At 49.7% G+C, this 17975-nt stretch overlaps 1 protein-coding gene across 1 annotated transcript in view; it reads left to right on the forward strand.

Moving 5' to 3' along the window:
• The first annotated feature begins 969 nt into the window (after positions 1-969).
• LRIG1 (leucine rich repeats and immunoglobulin like domains 1) overlaps positions 970-17975 on the forward strand; it is a 93491-nt gene continuing 76485 nt past the window's right edge. The window contains exon 1 of the mRNA XM_032698791.1: positions 970-1399. Coding sequence (XP_032554682.1) covers positions 1218-1399 — 182 coding nt within the window. The 5' untranslated portion in view covers positions 970-1217. The remainder of the gene's footprint in view (positions 1400-17975) is intronic.

Here is a 17975-nt window from a genome sequence, read left to right on the forward strand (position 1 = left end):
GTGCAATGCCCTGACCTATTACAGAAAAGAAATACAGCTCTGTCCCCACAACGAGCAGAAATCTGCAGCAGAAGGCTGGAAATCTAAGCAAAGCTAGTGGAAGCAGGATTGGGCCGTGATATGTGTTTCTCTCCATTAAATATCCCCTTTCTCCCCATTCAGCTCCTGGTGTAAGGGGTTAAACCGCACTCCCACCCACCCTCCAAGAGTGTCCTCCCCTAAATGCTGTCTCAGGCCACCTCCAAACTTGACCAAAGTCAGTGGGACGCTCTCCACTAAGCTCAGGAGCAGCCTCTAAAGTCAGTCCTTGGAGTGTATCGATGGTCTGAGATGAGCTGTGCCCGTAATGCTCTCGGTGCGGCTCTGGTGAGTCACACTTCGACCGGGGTGTGCTCCTTTTACATCTGCCGTCTGCTGGGCTTCCAAACGCAGCGGCACATTTGGGAAGTGCAGCCTCTTCTTAGGTTTGGTCTGCAACACGCGTGGATCATTGATAAACTCAGGGATCGCGTGGACGGGAGGTCGTGGCAGGACACCCTATGGAAAGTGTGGCCCCACAGCCACTTGGCGGTGGCCAGAGAAGGGCTCACGGGGGTGCAGGGAAGCCCCCATTCCCTGGTGTTCCAGTAGATTGCCCAAAGCTCCGGGAGGGAGGTTTGTGTCCCGCGGGGAGGGCGCGGCGGGCGCGGCCCCTTTAAGAGGCACCGCGCGGGGGCGGCGCGTTCACACCTGGAGTGGCAAAGGGAGGCGGGCCCGGCTCCGCTGATTGACGGGCGAGAAGCACCAATGGGACGCCGCGGTGGCGAGCCCGGGGGGCTCCCGGCCAATGGCGACGCGCCGGGGGCCGCCCGGCAGCCAATGGGCGGGCGCGCGGGGGGCGGCGCGGATACATGTTGCGGTGTCGCCAACGTGGGTCCGCGGTGAGCGGCGCTCGGGGCAGGCGGGAGCGGCGGTACCGGGACACGGCGCGGCGGGCACGGCCAGCGCAGCGGGCACGGCCAGCGCCCGCCGACTGAAAGGAGGAGGAGGAGGCGCTCCCCGCGGCGGGGGACGCGGACTGTGCCCGCCCGGCGGTGGATGCCGGTGAGCGGTGAGCGCCCCGCGGGGCCGGCGGGCGAGGCGATGGTGCGGGCGGCGGAGCGGCGCTGAGCGCTCCCGCCGCCGCCTCCTCGTCCTCCTCCTCCCGCCGCGGACGCTGCCCCGGTGCCGGATACAAAATGGCGCTGCCGTCACGGGCGGCGGCGGCGGCGGCGCTGCTGCTGCTGCTGCTGGGGCCGCTGGGCTCGGCCGCCGCCGGGAGCTGCCCCGCCGGCTGCTCCTGCGGCGGGGACACGCTGGGATGCGGCGGGCTGGCACTGCCCGCCCTGCCCCGGGACCTGCCCCGCTGGCCGCGGCACGTGTGAGTACCGGGGGGGCTCCGGGGAGAGGGGGCGAGCGGCGGGGGGGACCCGCGGGGACGAGATGTGTGGGCGGCCGAACCTGCGCTTGTTGGCGCGTTGTCAGCGACAGGAAAACTTCCCGCAGAAATCGCCGCAAAACTCCGGGTTGTTTGTTCGAGCGGAGCGGAGCGGATCGCCTTTTGCGGGCGTGGAGCTGCGCGGTGCGGGGCTCGGCCCGCGGTGCGCTGTCCCGTCTGGATCCCAGCCGGGGTGATGGATACACCGGGAGCGATGCCGGTGCCGCGTAAAAGGTGGGAGCTCGGGGCTCCCCCCGCCGCCCGCTCCCGTGCGGGGCTGGCGCTCCCTCTGCTCCGTGCGCGCGTCCTGCAAGAAGGAAAACTAGGAGCGGGTTTGGTCTCTTAACGATGGGATCTGCTGGAGATAACGGCCAGCGTGGGCTCCCGAATCCTTATTTGGACATCATCCATCCATCCATCCATCCCCGCTGTTCCGGGGCTGGGAGCGGGGCGCGCCCGGCATCGCGCAGGGGTGGCCGAATGCGGACCCCCAGGACCGGGGCCGCGCTCGCCCTTTTGGCCTTTTGGTGCTGCCAGCTTTTTAGGGCGTGAATTTCGGGGGAGGTCGAAACGGAGTTGTGGGCTGTTGAGATGTTTCGATAAAATCCAGGTGTTTTTCAGTAAAAGCGGCCCTCCCCCAATACTTGTCCGTGTAGCGAGGTCATTACCCTGGAGTGTTTCGTGTGTCCTGGATGGCAGCAGAGCTTAGAGCCCCGCACCTGGGGCAGCACTGTGGGGTGGTTTTTATCCCCAGAAGGTTGTTTTAAGGGGCTCAGGTACGTGCCCAAGCACAGGACACGATCACTGCCACTTCCCGCTCCGATTGTGTGACCGCTGTTCTGGGCTGGTAAAAGCTGAAATAAAACATCAGACACCTTGAAGCTCAAGAGATTCGGGGGGGGGAAGTGTGCTCGGCTTTGACAGCTCAAGCCGTTTGACAGTCCAGGAGGACTGAGAGTTAAGTGCATATGCCCTCACAAACTTGTAAAAATAAGTGCCCTCGACTATGAGCAAAACTTGGGGAAATAAGGATCCAGGAAGGAAGAGGGAAAACAGTGCTTCTGTCGTGCGGCCTTTCTGCTGTTTGAACAGATTTATAGATTATTGAATCTATAAAACCCCTGGTTGTAATAGATACTCCTCAGCTCTGCCAGGAGAAAGAACGGTCACTGAAGTGTTGCTGGAGATCGTCCAGCTCCTTATTAAGAAGAATTATTAGAGGTTTGTCAGGTCCTCCTGGTGGTATTCACTTCTGGCTGCAGAAATGCCTTGTTTTACTTGAAATTATCGGGTGTCATACCGAGAGGAACATGTGGCCTCTGCATTAAAACCCTGACTCATCCCATTCACCTGTTGCCGAGTGCTCTGAAGGATCCTTCCCTCAGCCTTGGGTACCTTTCAGAGCGAGCTTTTAGTCTTGTCAGCGTAATTCCAGCATTCCCATGCACCTCTTAAAATAGGACAGCGTATCTTTGTTCGGGCAGGGAAATGCGTTAATAGCCCAGACAGAACAAATTTATTGTTGTGTGTTTTTTTTTTTTTCCCGGCGTGCTAATACCCAGGAGTGTCTTTTTCATATGGAACAGATTTTTGAGTGCCTTGTGTTCATTTTGAATTTTATTGGTGAAGTAATAGCACGTATAAATCTTCTGCTGTGGACCTGTGGGCTGTTGGTCGTTTAGCCACTTAAAATATGGTTTGTAACTGTTCTAAACTAGCCAAAGAATTGGTTAAAGTGATGGTTTTCCTATCTGAAAATGCAAAATTAAGGCTTTTTTTCCCACTTTATAGCTAGTATAAAAAGCAGACATTGAAACTATTGTAAATACTCTTGTTCTTAAAGTAATACTGTTTCTAATTTACTAAAATTACTTAAAATTGCTTATTTCAGTTTAGGAACCAAGATGAAGCACGTTTTTCATGCTTGGTGGGACCATAAATGCTGATTTTTGCAGAGTTGGTAACTCACTTTTTTAGTAGTTTAATGTCCTCTATAAAGGCACCACGTGCTGGAGAAAAGTTACCTCTGCAACTATCTGTTGCTTTTTTTTTTTTTGGTTGGGTGTTTTTAACATGTCTTTTCAAAGAAACAGAAGGCAAACGTGAGGGTTTGCGGTGGTCCGTGGCTGATGCACGAGTGTGGTGCAGGGAATGCGGGTTCCCCAGCCACAAGCTGGGGTGCGATGGGTGATGTTGGAGCTGTGCATCCCTCATCTCCATCACTTCTGGGCAGGCTGTGTCCCGCCGGAGGTGTCTGCTCCCCCGGGGGGATGAGCTCGGGCGTGTTCGATCGCTAATGGGTGACGAGATAAATCCAGTTTCCAGTGACTGTGGTGGCTGTGCTTTAACTTCATTAAAAAGCTCTATTGAACAATCCCTCCTTAGCAGTTTATCTTTATTCCTAACGAGTGCCACGATGCTGGGGCAGTGCTTGGAGTCGGTTTTCAGTGTGTTGGAGATAAAGCTTTTGTTTGTAGGGGTGGAAATGCTGCTCGGCACGCCGGGGAGGGTTCTGGAACAGACTTAATCACGCCGCTTATTTTGTCAACAGGACTATCAGTACCGAGGAAAAGCATTGGAACTTTTGGAAACTATTGTTATGTCTCTGTTGGCAGTAGAGCTCGTAGTTGTAATTTTTCTCCCAAGCTTTCAAAAGTAATAGCTGATATGCAGAAGGGCTGCAGTCGCTTACAGTTAATGTAGTGTGGCATAGATGTGTGGGGTTTTTTGTTTTGTTGTTTTAGGTTTTTTGCTGGGGTTTTTTTTGTTTGTTTGTTTGTTTTATTTTTGGTTTTTGGTGTTTGTTTTTTTTCCCCCTTAAAAGCAGCGGACGCCTCAACACCGTGTGCCAGTTATATAAGCGTGCTTGATTTGCTGAGGGCAAGTTGCAACACTCTGCCATGACCCATCCTGTCCTTGCACCAGCGCCCAGCTGCTGCAACCTCTGCAGCTGGGAAGGGTCCATGGGGAACGTCGGGGGAGTCAAACTGTGCTGGGCAGTTGCTGTGCCCAGGGCTCCTTTGCGGTGCCTCACTTGGAAGATGCTGAAGGTGCTTCAGGTCTTTCATTGTTTAAATCTGAAATTTGTTTCTGCCTTTCAGTGTAAAGGGTGGCATAAAGTGTAAGGCCAAGCTTAAGTACGAAATGCTTCATGCTCCAAAAAGCCAGGGCTCCAGCAGCATTGGGGACATGGCACATCCCCTGTATCCTCTGCTTCTGTCTCTCTGCATCTTAATTTTTGAGGAGTGACAGAAGATATTTCCTCTAGGCATCATGTATGAGGGTTTTTCCTTCCTATTTAGTGACAAAGCCAATAGTATTTTAGGTGCAGATTTTTGGTGAGAAGATTTTGGGGCAGTGAGACTGCAGTTGGATAGCTAATTCATTGCTGGTATGGTCTGCAGGAAAGGAAGTTCTTATTTTGAACAGATGTATCGTGTATTTTTGACCCAAATGACTAGGGTGTGTTTTTTGGGATACTGAGCATCTGTGCATGGACCCTTCTGCCTCTGTGTCAGTGTGCATGTGCCTGGCACGTCTGGGAAAATGCAGAGTCCTCAAGTGCCCAGGAGAGCTGGGCTAAGAGCTGCTCTCTGTTTCCCAGGGTTTGACTATATAGATAAGTTGCCCCGAGGCACCAGCTGTGTGGATGTGGGCTCTTTGCACGGTGCTGCTGCTCTCTGGAGAGATCCAGGCAAAGTGTCTGGATGCTTTTTAAAGTCCTGTGGGTGCCTGTCAGTAGTTTTAGGGCCTGGAAATGCATTTCAGCTAGAAGTCATTAGCAGACTCTTGCTGTGTTCAAGTGTATACATACAAAGAGATGTTGTTAAAGGCAACGAAACTGAATGTTTGTGCTCAAAACTACCTACGAACTGATATTTCTTGCTAAACTGGGGTTTTAATGTGTCAGGTCTTGTTGCTTTGCTCTCACGTGTTAGAGGGTAGAAGCTTACGTGGTAAGGGGCTTGCTGCAGGTTGCATGGGACTTTTGGAGAAGGACATTAGTTGCTCTTGAGCTCTGGAATAACTCATTCTCCTGCAGATGGTGGGAGAAGAGGTGGTTGAGAAGGCTCTCCTACTGACAGTTGCTGGGAGAGGGGAGCGCTGCTGGCAGCACTTCTCCTGCGTGTCCTACTTCCAGGCCCGCTGAAATAATGGAACAAAGATTAAGTAATTGTCACCCTGGGCTCCTGGTGCCTGGCCCTGTGCAGCTGCAGAGACCCCACTGAGTGTTTGAAGGATGGCTTGGGAGAGGGATGTGGATTGGTGCAGATGGCTGGTCCCCCTCCTTCCTCCTGGGGTAACAGTAGAAACCTAAAGAAACGCTGCAAAGGCAGTGGCTCCCTCCTGCTCAGATGGGACAGTGCTGGGAGCTGGTGGTGCTTGTAAAAGAAATCCTGCTTGGCTTGCTGTTCCACACTTGGATTTGGTGCTTCCTGGAGCATTGTCCTTGTCAGTGGCCCTGCTCGGGGGTAGCCTCCAGGCCCAGGGCTGCAGGATGGCTTTGCACCCCAAGGGATTGCAGTTCCTGCACTGGGGCTCGGCCCTGGTGGGTAACAGCAGAGCCTCTCCTTGCAAAGCGGTGCCTCTGCGGGCCTCCTGCTTAAGCACAAATAAATACATGTGCTTGCAAGTAAATCCACCCCTCCTGTGAGAACATGTGTTGGTGGATTCGCTGACCACCCTCAGCATGCCGCAGTATTTATCAGCTCTTCCAGGAGAGCCACAGTTAACAGCAAACCCCCTGCATCTGCTGTTCATCCCGGACTGAGCCCCAGCCGGGGCAGAAATTGGCTCATCGGACTAGGATTAGAAATACACGTGAGATTCTTCACGAGGGATAAAATACCCCCACCAAGAAGCCTTTTTGGCTCTCGCTGAAGCCCCTGGCTTCAAGTGAAAGGCTCTAGGACCCCCTCAGCCTCCTCTGCATATTCCTCTCTCCTTTTGAGAAACTTCATGGCATTTAATCACTTTGAGACTTTTCCTCTCTACAGTGACTGCAATTTGAAACGCAGGGGTCCCATACAAAAGGAGCAAGTGCTCAATGGGCTGTGTTAATATTCAGTGCAGTTTACAATGGGTGCAGTTTGAAAAGGGGAGAATGGATGGTCTGGGAGCTGGGGGAGGAGGAGCTGCAGAGGGAAAATTCCCAGGGCAGGGGAACCAGCATCTCAGTAGGCAGCCAAAACACACCATCAATTGTTCTCTAGAAAAATCAACTGTTTTATGTGTTAGGTACAGTTTAATATATTTTTTCTTTGCTTTTGCGAAGTGCTCTACAGTTGTGTGGATGTAAGGTTTGGGGATAGCTGAGCCTTGCAGGAGAAAATTTTTTTGCTTGGAGTTTAAGGAGTAAATGTGAGGTTCTTGTCCCTTCGCTTGATGGCATCAAGAAGCTAGAGAGGTGGTAAACTGATAGGTTTGGGAGCCCAGACACTTCAACAAAGCACTTCAGGTACTTAAATGCTTCCTTGAGCGTGGGTGAGATTTCACTTCTCTGCTTAAGTTAAGGTGGTGTTGGAGTCTTGTTTCTGGGGATTTAGGCAGCTGCAGAAGCACTTTGCTGAGATAGGGCTTTAGTTGGTGTGAGCCTCACCTGGTGCAGGGAAGTCTGAGAGCACTGGAAGGATGTTTGTTTCAGAAGAGCCTGCTGGAAGGAAAGGTTGAAGGTGGCTTCATGTTGAGGCAATCCCCCAAGAATTCTCCGTGCTGGAGAAGTGCCTTCCTTACTCTGTGCTTGCACCTGGGCTCATGAATATATGTGCATCTGCTATTGGCTCTTCGGGGCAGCTGGGAATTGCTGGGTGCCACCCTGAGCATGCCCCAGCAGTGCCTGTCTTTGGGTTCCGCCGATTGCTTTGATCTCTTGAAGGGGAGTTAAAAGTTGTGTCTTGAAGTTTGAGTGGCTGCAAATTGGGATGATGGCTTTCATTCCTCGGTAGCCAGATCTGCTCAGAATTTGTGTATTTGCCCCTGATTTGTGTATTGTCCCTGACTGGTATGGCAGTGCATCCAGAAACTCTCAATTAGGGCTGTAGGGCTTTTAATTGATCTTGTTGCCTGCCCTGCCAGACACCTTGGATTGAGTTAGCTCAGCTCATCAGCTTTTAACATAATCATTTTGTGCTGCTAACCTAATCACCCGGTGTGACTCCCTTGTTTTGCAGTGTGGAGCTGGATGGGGTCATGTGCATGAGTGGAGTAGAGATAACTTAGACTAATGTTGCTGCGAAGAGCCATCTGTGAAAAATCCAGGCTTCAGGTTCATCAGCTCTGCAGGACCTGGGCTGGGCAGGAATTAGCACCTCATTCTGGGTGAGGGGATCCATTTAACACAGAATTGGCATCGGTGAATAACAGTAAATAAATAAAGCACTTTGGTCTGAGTTGTGGTTTCATGCAAACCTGGGCATCCCCTGTAGCTCTTTTCAGAAGTCACTTGCTGGGTTTTAGTGAAGAAACAGCAGAGTGAGGCTCCAGAGTGTGCAGGAAGAAACTAAAGTGTGAATCAAACCTGTTTCCTGATATGTCAGCTATTAAATGATGTGCTCTGAGATATTTTTTTCCACTGTGCTTAGGGGCCTAAGTCAAGGATCGGGATGCCGTTGTGCTAATGCATCACATGAAATACCTATTATTGTTGTAGCTGAGTCATGCATTAATAGTTAACCAAGTCCTGTGCTGCAGCCCAAGTCCTTCAACCCCAGCCTCCTCCAGCTTCAGAGCAGGACCACAACATATGTAATATGTTATGCTCCCTCATTATGCTTTCAGCACGTTGTCTCTCAAGCCACAACCATATAATTTTGGAGATGTCTAGAAGCAGGCCCTGCTATTTTAGGGACACCTCTCAGGACCTGATGACGTGTCACATCCAATTCCAGGAGCATGGTTCACTTCCACGTGGTTGCATTTTCAGTTTGAGTAGGAACTGAAGGACAGGTCTCCAACTGTAGCCATCTGCTTGGCTTTTATTAATATTAACCATGCTGGACATGCAAGCAGGACAGTTGGTTCTTTGCATCTGTCATGGCAGTTTTGTAGTTCCCCACAGTGGCTTTGCATGGATTTCAGGAGGAACAGTATAGGAGACAGTTAACAATTGAATAATTTTATGTGGAGCTACAGATTCTTTAAATGTATACTTCCGTGTCATGCACAAGTTTACATTTAGAAGTGCATTAGCTACCTAAAGCTTTATGTTGGAGCTGAAGTTCCATGTGCAAGAGAATGTCTTGGGTTTTTTGGGGGGAGGGGAGGGTAGTCTTGATATTGCTGCCCATAATGAGGCAGTAACTTCTGTGAATTTTCCTTCGGTGTCTTTTTTAGACCCACTGGGGCAGCCTCATTAATTTTTGAAGTTGGCAGAGGTGCAGTCTTAAATGTAATTCTTGTAATTCCTACTGAGCCGTACTTGGTTGTGTTGCAAATGTTTCTGCTTTGAAGGTGCCTGTTTTCAGATGAATCCTTTCAGATTAGAGAACACCCCGCTTGAGTTCAGTGGAAATTTGGCTGGGAAATCTTGAATTAAGATGGTTTTCCTAGATCACCTCCTTCAGCTTGCAGTTTTTTGTTCCCTGCAGGAAGGCACACAAACCCTCAGGTACAAGAAGGAAATGAGAAATTCAGAATGCCAAGTCAGGGCTGTGCTGCTTCCCACTTGCCCTCACACAGGGACATGGATCCATGCCCACCACTGACATCTCTCTCTGCTTGTCCAAAGCCTGTGATTTTGGGATGGACATTTGCCAGAATGGGACCCTGTTGCCTTTCAATGCTGTGTGTATTCCTCTGCTCTGGAGAGTTTACCATCAACACCAGCTACTCACAAGCCTCTCCAAATACTGCCCTGCGAGTTCCAAACATTTTGCCTAGCTGGTGTGCTGGGCTGTTTTATAACTGCACTTTAAGTCTGTTTTAGCCTGCTGCACGCCAGTATAAACACAGGTTTTCTGTGTTATTTGTCATCTAAAAAATACTTCAAAAAAGTGATGGCTGGCCAGGTGTGGCAGTGCTTGGCTGATGCCCAGCACAGATGGGTACTGGGGTTGAGTTGGTGGAAGATATTGGCATGGAGATGATGGGATTACTGGGCATTGTCATTTAAGGATGTGATGCTGGAGGTACCCTGGGTGAGTAGGCCCCCCATTGGGGCTCGATGTGGGCGATGTCCTTGTAGGAGTGGGGTGGTGGGAGACTTTGTGGATAGGCAAGCTGCTGGTCTGTGGGTTGTATCACGGGTAATAAAACGATGGTCATAGGAAACAGCCTGGCTGGAGGCCCTGTGAAAAATTGCCCCCTAAATGTGTTCCAGTTGTCCAAACACTGGTGCCTCTCCTTCCTCTGCTGTGTGCAGGGGGGGGAGGCTGGGGCTTGCTCTCCTCCCCTGTCTGGGGAGCAGCCCCGGGCAGCCTGTGCTTGCTTTTTTGCTGTGTCTCAGTCAGCTGTGACCCACCCGAGTTCCAGAGCTGTGAAAAAGCTCCAGAAGCCTTTCTTTAGCACAGACCTAAAAAATATCCTTTAGCTGTCTGGACAGGATGAGCTCTCATGGCAGCAGCCCAGTCCGTGAGCAGGCAACCTGAATTTGGTTCTTCCCCAGCACAAGGTGGTTGCTTTGAGTTGGAGCTGGAAAGTGCCCCAAGCCATGGGGTTTTCTCCTTTCTCACCAGGCTCTGCAGCCCTAGGGAGGTGTGAGGATGGGGAGTATGGCAGGATTGGGTTTGTGGCCCGTGTTAACAATGAGCTCTGTCATTTGCAGAGGATGAGGAGGTATCTCTTGATGATCCTGGGTGTTCCTCATCCTGTTCCCCTTTTCTCATGCCCAGTTACTTCATCACTCCTGAACCTGTCTGGTGATGGCACAGGCATGGGCAGGGCAGAAATGCCGACTGCTGCTGACACAGCTCTTTGCTGCCTGTGGTCTGGCCTTGCTGGGGAACCAGGAGAGCATCCTGTGCTATGTTTGTCTGTGTAACTCACCATAAACCTTTGTCCCCTTCTGAACCAGGGGCAGAGTCACATCCACACTTGTATTTCATTTGTTTTGGCAAAATGGGGAGACTTCTCTTGTTTTAGGAGATTTAAACAGACCATATGATGTTTTATTTTGAAAGGTGTCATAATATTTTGCACTTTCCCTTTGCTAAACATGTTTTTGTGCTCTTCCTGTCTGTTAGTCTATAAACAACTCTGTTCCTCCTTTTGTCCTCCTTAAACAAGTCTTGTAAGTCAGAATTCTTGGCTTTCAAACACCTTTGGATTCTTTTGGAGTAGGGCATGCATTCTGCATTAAATCAGTAAATAAAATAGTATGTATTTCTGGACTTCCATGATTTGGAAGCATTTGTGAGAGTTGTGCCATCTTTATTATTTCACGTGGTTGTAAACCTCTTGTATATCTTCCCTCCCCCTTTCCAACCTTTGTTAGTGAGATGGTGACCACCCAAAAGCTGTTGAGCTTGATTAAATTAAGGGGGTTGAATGACTCTCTTCATAAGAGTAGATGAATAAACCTTTACTGTTATAGTAGGTTAGAAACCAATAATAAAATAGGCAGACTCCACCTCTGCTGTGTGAGTGGGCAAGGAGAAGTGTTCTGCTTTGGGAGGAGGTCTGCAGTGCTGAGACTTTGCCCCTGGTTTCTGAGCAGTTCCATCTTGAGTGGTGTCACTTGGTTTGCTTGTTGGACAAGGAGCCGGCAGCCTGTCCCTGCAGCCCACAGGGGTGTGTGTGGAACTCCATCAGCTTGTGCAGTTTCAGTAAATGAATCTGTTTGTGGGGCTGTCCAGTTCCCCAGTGAAGTTGCTTGGCTTTTGACTCCTTGGTGAGCTGAACCTCTTCCAGGAGCTCCAGTTTGATCCTTGCTGACCTTACCAGCAGAGACATGTACTCGTCTTTGAGTTAATCTCTTTGGACAGAAACTTGTACAGATCGAACAGGATGTGTTTCGCTTATACTGTCTACTTAGAACAATTTTAGAGAACAATTAGAGGATTTGCTCCTCCCTGGTTTAATAACCTCTGAGGCAGGTTTAGCTGTTTAGCCAGGTTTCCTGAGAAAGGAGGCTGTGCCATGGTGCATATGTCTGTTCTCTTCCCCCAGAGCTTTTGATGCTGTTGGCCAGCTTCGCTTTAAGGAGTGAACTCAAATTTGGAATGCCTGCCTCTCCATAGGCAGCAGGCTGAGGAGGGTGGCTGTATCCCCACTGAGGGAAGGGAAGCAGTGTGAGATTATCCTATATGAGACATCAAAGAATCTCTGTGGGGAGGAGTGGTGCCATTAAACCATCCCTGCAGGAAAAGTGGATAATGGAAACCCAGCTGTGAGACAGGGCTCTGCTGAGGGCTGTGCTTACCTTTGTTAGGAGGTATTCAGAGTCTTACTGGGGTGGTGCTGGCATTAGCTAACTTCCATAGCTAGGAGCTGAGGGTTTGGTGCTGAGTTACTCTGTGCATTGTTCCCCTGAGCAGGGCATGCTGTGGAAGCAGCATCCAAATCCTGGCCTCTTTGAGGACCAACATGGTTGTTTTTCTGTATATAAAGTAGTGCCACCTGTGCAGTGGAGGGGTGTCTCAGCCAGAGAGCAGCAGGGCCTTGTGACTGCCACAGCCATAGCTAGGAATTGTTTTTGGTGACTTGCTGCTCCTCTGGAAGCAGTGTTTCCATGAAGAAGGTGCCTACATGGCCTGATGAACAATGGGCTATGGGTGGGGAGCAGTGGCCCTGGGTGTCTGCATCCCCCTGGCAGGGCAGGGATGCCTGCCTGGTGTTCCTTCCCACTCCAGTCACCTGAGAGATCTGGGCTTTATGGCAGCTGTGAGGAGAAGGCAGAGCTGGGCAGCATCCTTGGGAGATGCCAAATCGCAGCCCAAGCTGTTTACTATAGCTTTTCTCTCTCATGGCTCCTCGCACTTGTCTCAAGTGCTACCACTTTGTGGTCTGCTTCACAAGAGCCTGAGCTATCCTTTCAGCTGGCAGGGACACTGCATCCCTCTGTGTGTCTCCTGGGCTCACTGCAGCTCCCAGGCTTTCCTTTAATTCGGACTGCACAAGCTTTTTCCCCACACCTTCCCTGCCTGCTCCCGTGCCCTCCCCATGCCGCTCAGCAGCCCCGGTGTGCACAGGCTGCTGGCCGGGCTCCGGGTCCTGCTGTTTACTTTGTTTGCTTCACTCTCCAGCTGCAGATACTCGAGCCAGCTCAAAGGCGAGGGCTTGAAGCACCCCGTGTGCAAGCTGTAATGCCAACGTGGGGTGTGCTGGGGAACGGGCTGTGTGTGATTAAGCCGTTTAGGCTTGTCATAGACTTCTTTTTTTTTCAAGTCAAAACAACTACCTTTTTTGGGAGGGGGGGGCAGCTGAACACTTTTGGGGCTGCGTGCTAATTAGTGTTGCTCTGTTTATGAGAGACATGGTTAAAAGAAGGAGAATTCAGTGCGGAGTTATGGGCCTGCGCGTTTGGAGATGGAATGGGGAAGTTTCCCCGTCCAACAATTTCCAATTGCTTCCTCTATGGTTTCCTGAGTAATTCTGACCGCCGGTTATAAAACCATGAGTCTGCCTCACTGTTGCAGGGTGCATCACCCTCCAAATCTCATTCTGGCTCACTGTCTCCCCAGGCTCCTCCATTCCCTCCCTGAGCTGGTGGCAGGAAAATTTCCAAGCCCCCTTTGGAAGTTGGTTTCCTGACATGTCTGATACACAATCACAGCAACAGCCCTCATGTGACTGGGGTGGGATTGGGAGTGAGTTGAAAGTGTGCATTGAAATGTTTTGGGGAGGTTATTGTCTCTCACAGCTGAAATGCTTTTTGATGGTTTTCCTGCTTTTTAGGTTTGAAATGCAGAATTCCTCTTGGTTTGTTTGGGTGGTTTTGGAGCCGTCTGACTGTCAGCTGTGGAGGAGCAGAGCTGGTCCTTCTGGCACTCCCTGGTGTTGGGAGTGGTTTGCAGGATGCCTGTTTAGGTCTGGGTCCTGGCAAGTCAAAGGGAGAGGACAAGCCAGGAAGGAACCCTCCAGCACTGCTCCCTCTGCCAGGCTTTCAGGTGCTGGCTCCTGCACCATCCTCTGTGGCCACTTCCACTGAGGGCTTTTGAGACAAAGTGAGCCAATGCTGTGTGTCTAATACTTGATGGTGTTTTGGGGCAGTATGTGGCTGTTTGACCCGTGCCCAGCCTGCCACAGTGGTTGTTTTCCACCTTTGGTCTGCGTTTAGTCCAGTGCCATGACACTGACGTTCTGCAGCCAAAAGCGTCCCTTCAGCCCACATCTCGTGGTGTCTGTGGGGACTCGTTGGGGAGCAGGGTGGGAATAAATGATGAGCTGATGTGGCAGGAGCTGGGCTGTGCTTTAGCAGCCAGCAGGAGACTTGGCTTGGGCAAGACCCCTCAGCCTGAAAATGGTCCTGTAACTAAAGCAAGTGAAGATCTGTCTCACCTAATGTAAGCCTGTAAACATGAGGCTTTATGGATAAGCTAGAGGTCTAGTATTCTCAGTTTCATGGAATGCAATGGATGTTTCCAGAGAACAACTCAAGTGTTGTCCCTGGAGCCGTGCAAGCAGAAGACCAAGTGCATGCTTGGCCTTTGGTGCTTGTGGATAGGGAGGCACTGGGACATGGGTGGGTCCTGTCTGTGGAGAAGAGACTCTGTCCAGAGGTTTTTCACAGCATGATCATCTCTGTAAAGGCCAAGAAAACTTGATCTGAAAGTCTGTTTTATTTATTTATTCCTGACTCCAGCCCTGCTTTGAGGGGAGCACATGGAGGCCATCAGCCTTGCTAAGCACGCAGGCTGTCCTGGCACAGCCACCTTCCCCTCCTGGAAGAGAGTGTTCAGGGCAATGTTTGAAATGCAGCAGAAAACCCACACTTCCTTCAGAGTTTTGACTCTTGCATTTTTCATCTTGGGCATGGTTTAAAGTTTTCTGCAGCATTCAAGGGAACGTTTTGGTTTTCCTTTGCCCACATGTCAGCATTCCTGAACAAAGCAACCTCAAGATTTGTGGAGCAGATTCTTGAAATTCTGCAAGTGTTTTGAGCCAGAAGATGTTTCCAGAAAATGCTTGACCTAAGAAAGAGTTGGTAGGACTTGGGCATGGCTTGGGAAAAATGAATAAGGCATTTTTATCCCTCTTTAAATGAACGTCATTCCAGTCAAAACCACCATCCCCAGTCTTGGAAGCTGCTGCACTCTGCCACCTTGTTGCTCTTAAACCACAGCTGTGCTTATTTGAATAAGCTGGATAAAAATGATAAACATTTTAAAACTGAGGTTTACCCTTCTCTTGCACTAATTTCCCCAGTGGTCTTAATGTCATTTGAGGCTAGATCTGAAAAGGAATTTAAGTACCTAAAGGTGGACTTAAAGAAAGGGAAATAAAGGTGTATGACAGCTCATCTACCTGCAGGCACTAGAAACCTGCTTAAGGCTCCTGGGAATGTTCTCCTGAGCATGTCCAGAGGTGATCCAGTCTTGTGGCCACCAGCACCCCATAGTTTGCACCCTGCAGCGCCCATGTGTTGCTGTCCTGGTCTGTCATGGGTGCTCCAAACATACATTGACAATGAGTTTCTGTGGAAGAGCTCAGGGGGAGCTGATACTGCTTTTGCCCAGAATTATGGAAGTGGAAGCACTGCATTTTCCTTGGGGCTGGGTGACCAGTGATGGCATTTTGAATGGGCAGTGTGACAGCAAGCTTTGCCTGCTGTCTCCTTGTTCTGACTTGGATTGGGGCTTATCCCTTGTTGCTGGGATTGGGGCTTATGCATTGGATGTCTCTTCTCATGAGCATTTAATTACAGGCCATGAGCATGAGTGACTGGGAAGGGGATGTGGAGTGTCACAGTACCCAAGGGGAGGAGGCAGGAAGGCTCCTGTGTCTGGGACCATTGGCTCACATGCCTTATAACCTCATTTTGGAAGGTGAAATCCCAGAGCAGACCCATTGGTATTTTGACCCAGTTACGGATTTTGTTTTGATTTTTTTTGTTTGTTTGGTTGGTTTGGTTTTGTTTTCCTTCTAGCACACTTATGGTGCTGGGGGATTGCAGTGTTAACATTTTCTCTTCGGAGAAGAGGCTTGACTTGAAGTGAAATCACTGATTGATTCCCTTTTTTTTGTGCCCTCCCCCTTTTCCCCTTGAAGTCAAGAACCACTTCAAAGGCTCAGATGTGTTGGTGCCAGATGCCACGCAGTTATTGTGAGAAGAATTTGAAATATAATTGAAAACAAACCTTTGTTCAGCCAGGCAAATCTGGCTGTGGGCTTTCACTCACGACAGTGATGGGTGCTCAGCCTCTTCTGCTGGATTTAATGTCTACACACTTGTCATGGCAGATGAACTGCCCGTGAATTTACATCTGGTAAACGTTTGCGAAATCTGGAAAGTGCGTATTTTAGGGAGGTTTTTTCCTACCTAGGAACCCGTACTGACGTTCCAAAGTTGCCAGCATATTTGTGGAATTCCTTACAGTAATAAAACACATCAAATTGGGCTCGGCAGCCTGATTTTCAGTAGAGATGCTCCAAGTCCAGGTTTCTCTGCTTGGCAAGCAGAGCTGTCCCGCTTCCTTTTAAGACTTGTCTCTTCTGCGGGATATAAAGATACTGTTTAATGCAATATCGAAAACATTTGTAAAAGCACGGATGATATAGATGTCAGCGCTCATTTTACTTGTACTTGCTGAGAAAGCAGAGGTTGGGGTAGGTTTGTAGTCCAGCTCAGTTCTCATGGTGAAGTCCACGAGCCTGGAGGCTTCTGAAGGAGCCCAGCAAACCTTTGCACGTAGCAGCCCTCACTTGCCTGGTGCTGAGTGTGGGCTGTTGTTTTCACACCCCAGGGATTCCATTTCCAAACGTGGTATGTGGTTGCAAGGTGCACAGTGTATTTGTGGTTCCCGTTTCTTGTAGTTCTTTCCTGCATAAACTTAGAAGAGTGTACTAGATCTGTCTTGGATCATAGAATTTGAGCTATTCCTGTGCACCTTAACCCAGAGTATTGCCCTGGGACTTGTGTACCACCCCAAGTTCTGTGTTGTGCACGTGCCTGGCGTGACCACCTGGACAGCACTTTGTCCCTCCTTGCTCCAGATACCTGGATTGGGCCCTCTTTTGTGCTGGGATAATGGTCTGAGACCTCCTAAAACCATTAGTACAGTGTGGTGGAGGTAACTGGCTGCCTTGTGGAGGTTACTCCTTCAGCCTAATGTGGACAAAAGGGTCCCTCTGCCATTTAATAGGTTCTTTAGCTGCTATTGGGTTGCTGGATTTGGTGTTTCTTGTCTTTTTAATTTGCCTCCCCTACCAAAAACACTAGCCTCATTGCCTATGATTGCCTGTCTGTTGTTTATTATCTCTGCTACACTGTGGTTAGTGCTCACACATGATATTTCTTTGGTTTCAGTACAGACTGAGCGGGTTGTCTGCCACTGGATCCAAAAAATGTAAACTATTTGTAAATGAAAAATACTCTCCAGTTTGAAACACAGTTTGAAAGTGCTGTGTTGTCCCCTCTCCCTCCAGCATGTGCACATTTGTCTGCTCTCCTGTAATCCCACTGATGTAAATCCAGATTTGTAACAATTTATGGGACTGGGGGCCATCTGGAGAAATTTTCATGGGACCTTGTGCTCATGGGAGGAGAACACAAAGCAATAGTGATAAAAAAGTAATGGAAAAATGTTACTTGGCTGTGCTACATTCGGCACAGATATGGGCCCAAACTGAGATAAACCTTCCTTCAGAGTTCAGGGATTCTTGATTTTGATTTTCCAGTTGGGCTCATCTCCATCATAAGCAACTTTTGGAAAAATTGGGATGAAAACTTATTACTGTGGCTTAAAATGACCTGGAACTACCAGAGTGCTTTTTTTAGTACTCCTTACAATTAAACTCTGTTTGTTCTGTTTTGAGCATGTACTTAGTTTTATATTGAACTAAGTGCCTATGTTTAGTCTCCTAGGGAAGAAAAATAAGACAGGATTTAATAATACATTATGGGAGGCTGAGGTAATTTTTCTGTGCCTGTTTGGAAAGCAGGGCAGGGGATGATGCTGGGTGGGTCAGGAGGGGATAGGCTGGACCAGAGGCTGAAATGGTCAAGCCCAGGGGCAGGAGAAGAGGAGGCTGTGAAGGAAGTACAGGGTGTTTAATTGAGGAGCTTGTTAGCCAGCAGCTGATGGGCTGGTTTTTGTAGAGAACTACAGGGAACTTGAGCTGACTTGGTTTCCTGGTTGAAATGAGTGTTGCTCAGTGATAGAGCTGGTAGGAGTGAGGGATGTGGGGAGTGCTCCCAAAAGACCAGAAATTATTTTGATCTATGGTAACATGGTTTTCCATGCAACCACGATGATGGTAAATGAGGCAGGACTGTCCTGCTTCCTGTTCAAATCTGGAAGATTAGAGGATAGCTGAAAAAACAGGGGGGATTTTTTGGAAGACTGTTCACAGCGTCCCATTGAACCATCATTCAAATGCAAATAGTGGAAACTTTCTCATCAGGGCCGAGGGAGCCTTTGCC

Source organism: Chiroxiphia lanceolata, chromosome 11 (assembly GCF_009829145.1).
Source record: "Chiroxiphia lanceolata isolate bChiLan1 chromosome 11, bChiLan1.pri, whole genome shotgun sequence".
NCBI lineage: Eukaryota > Metazoa > Chordata > Aves > Passeriformes > Pipridae > Chiroxiphia > Chiroxiphia lanceolata.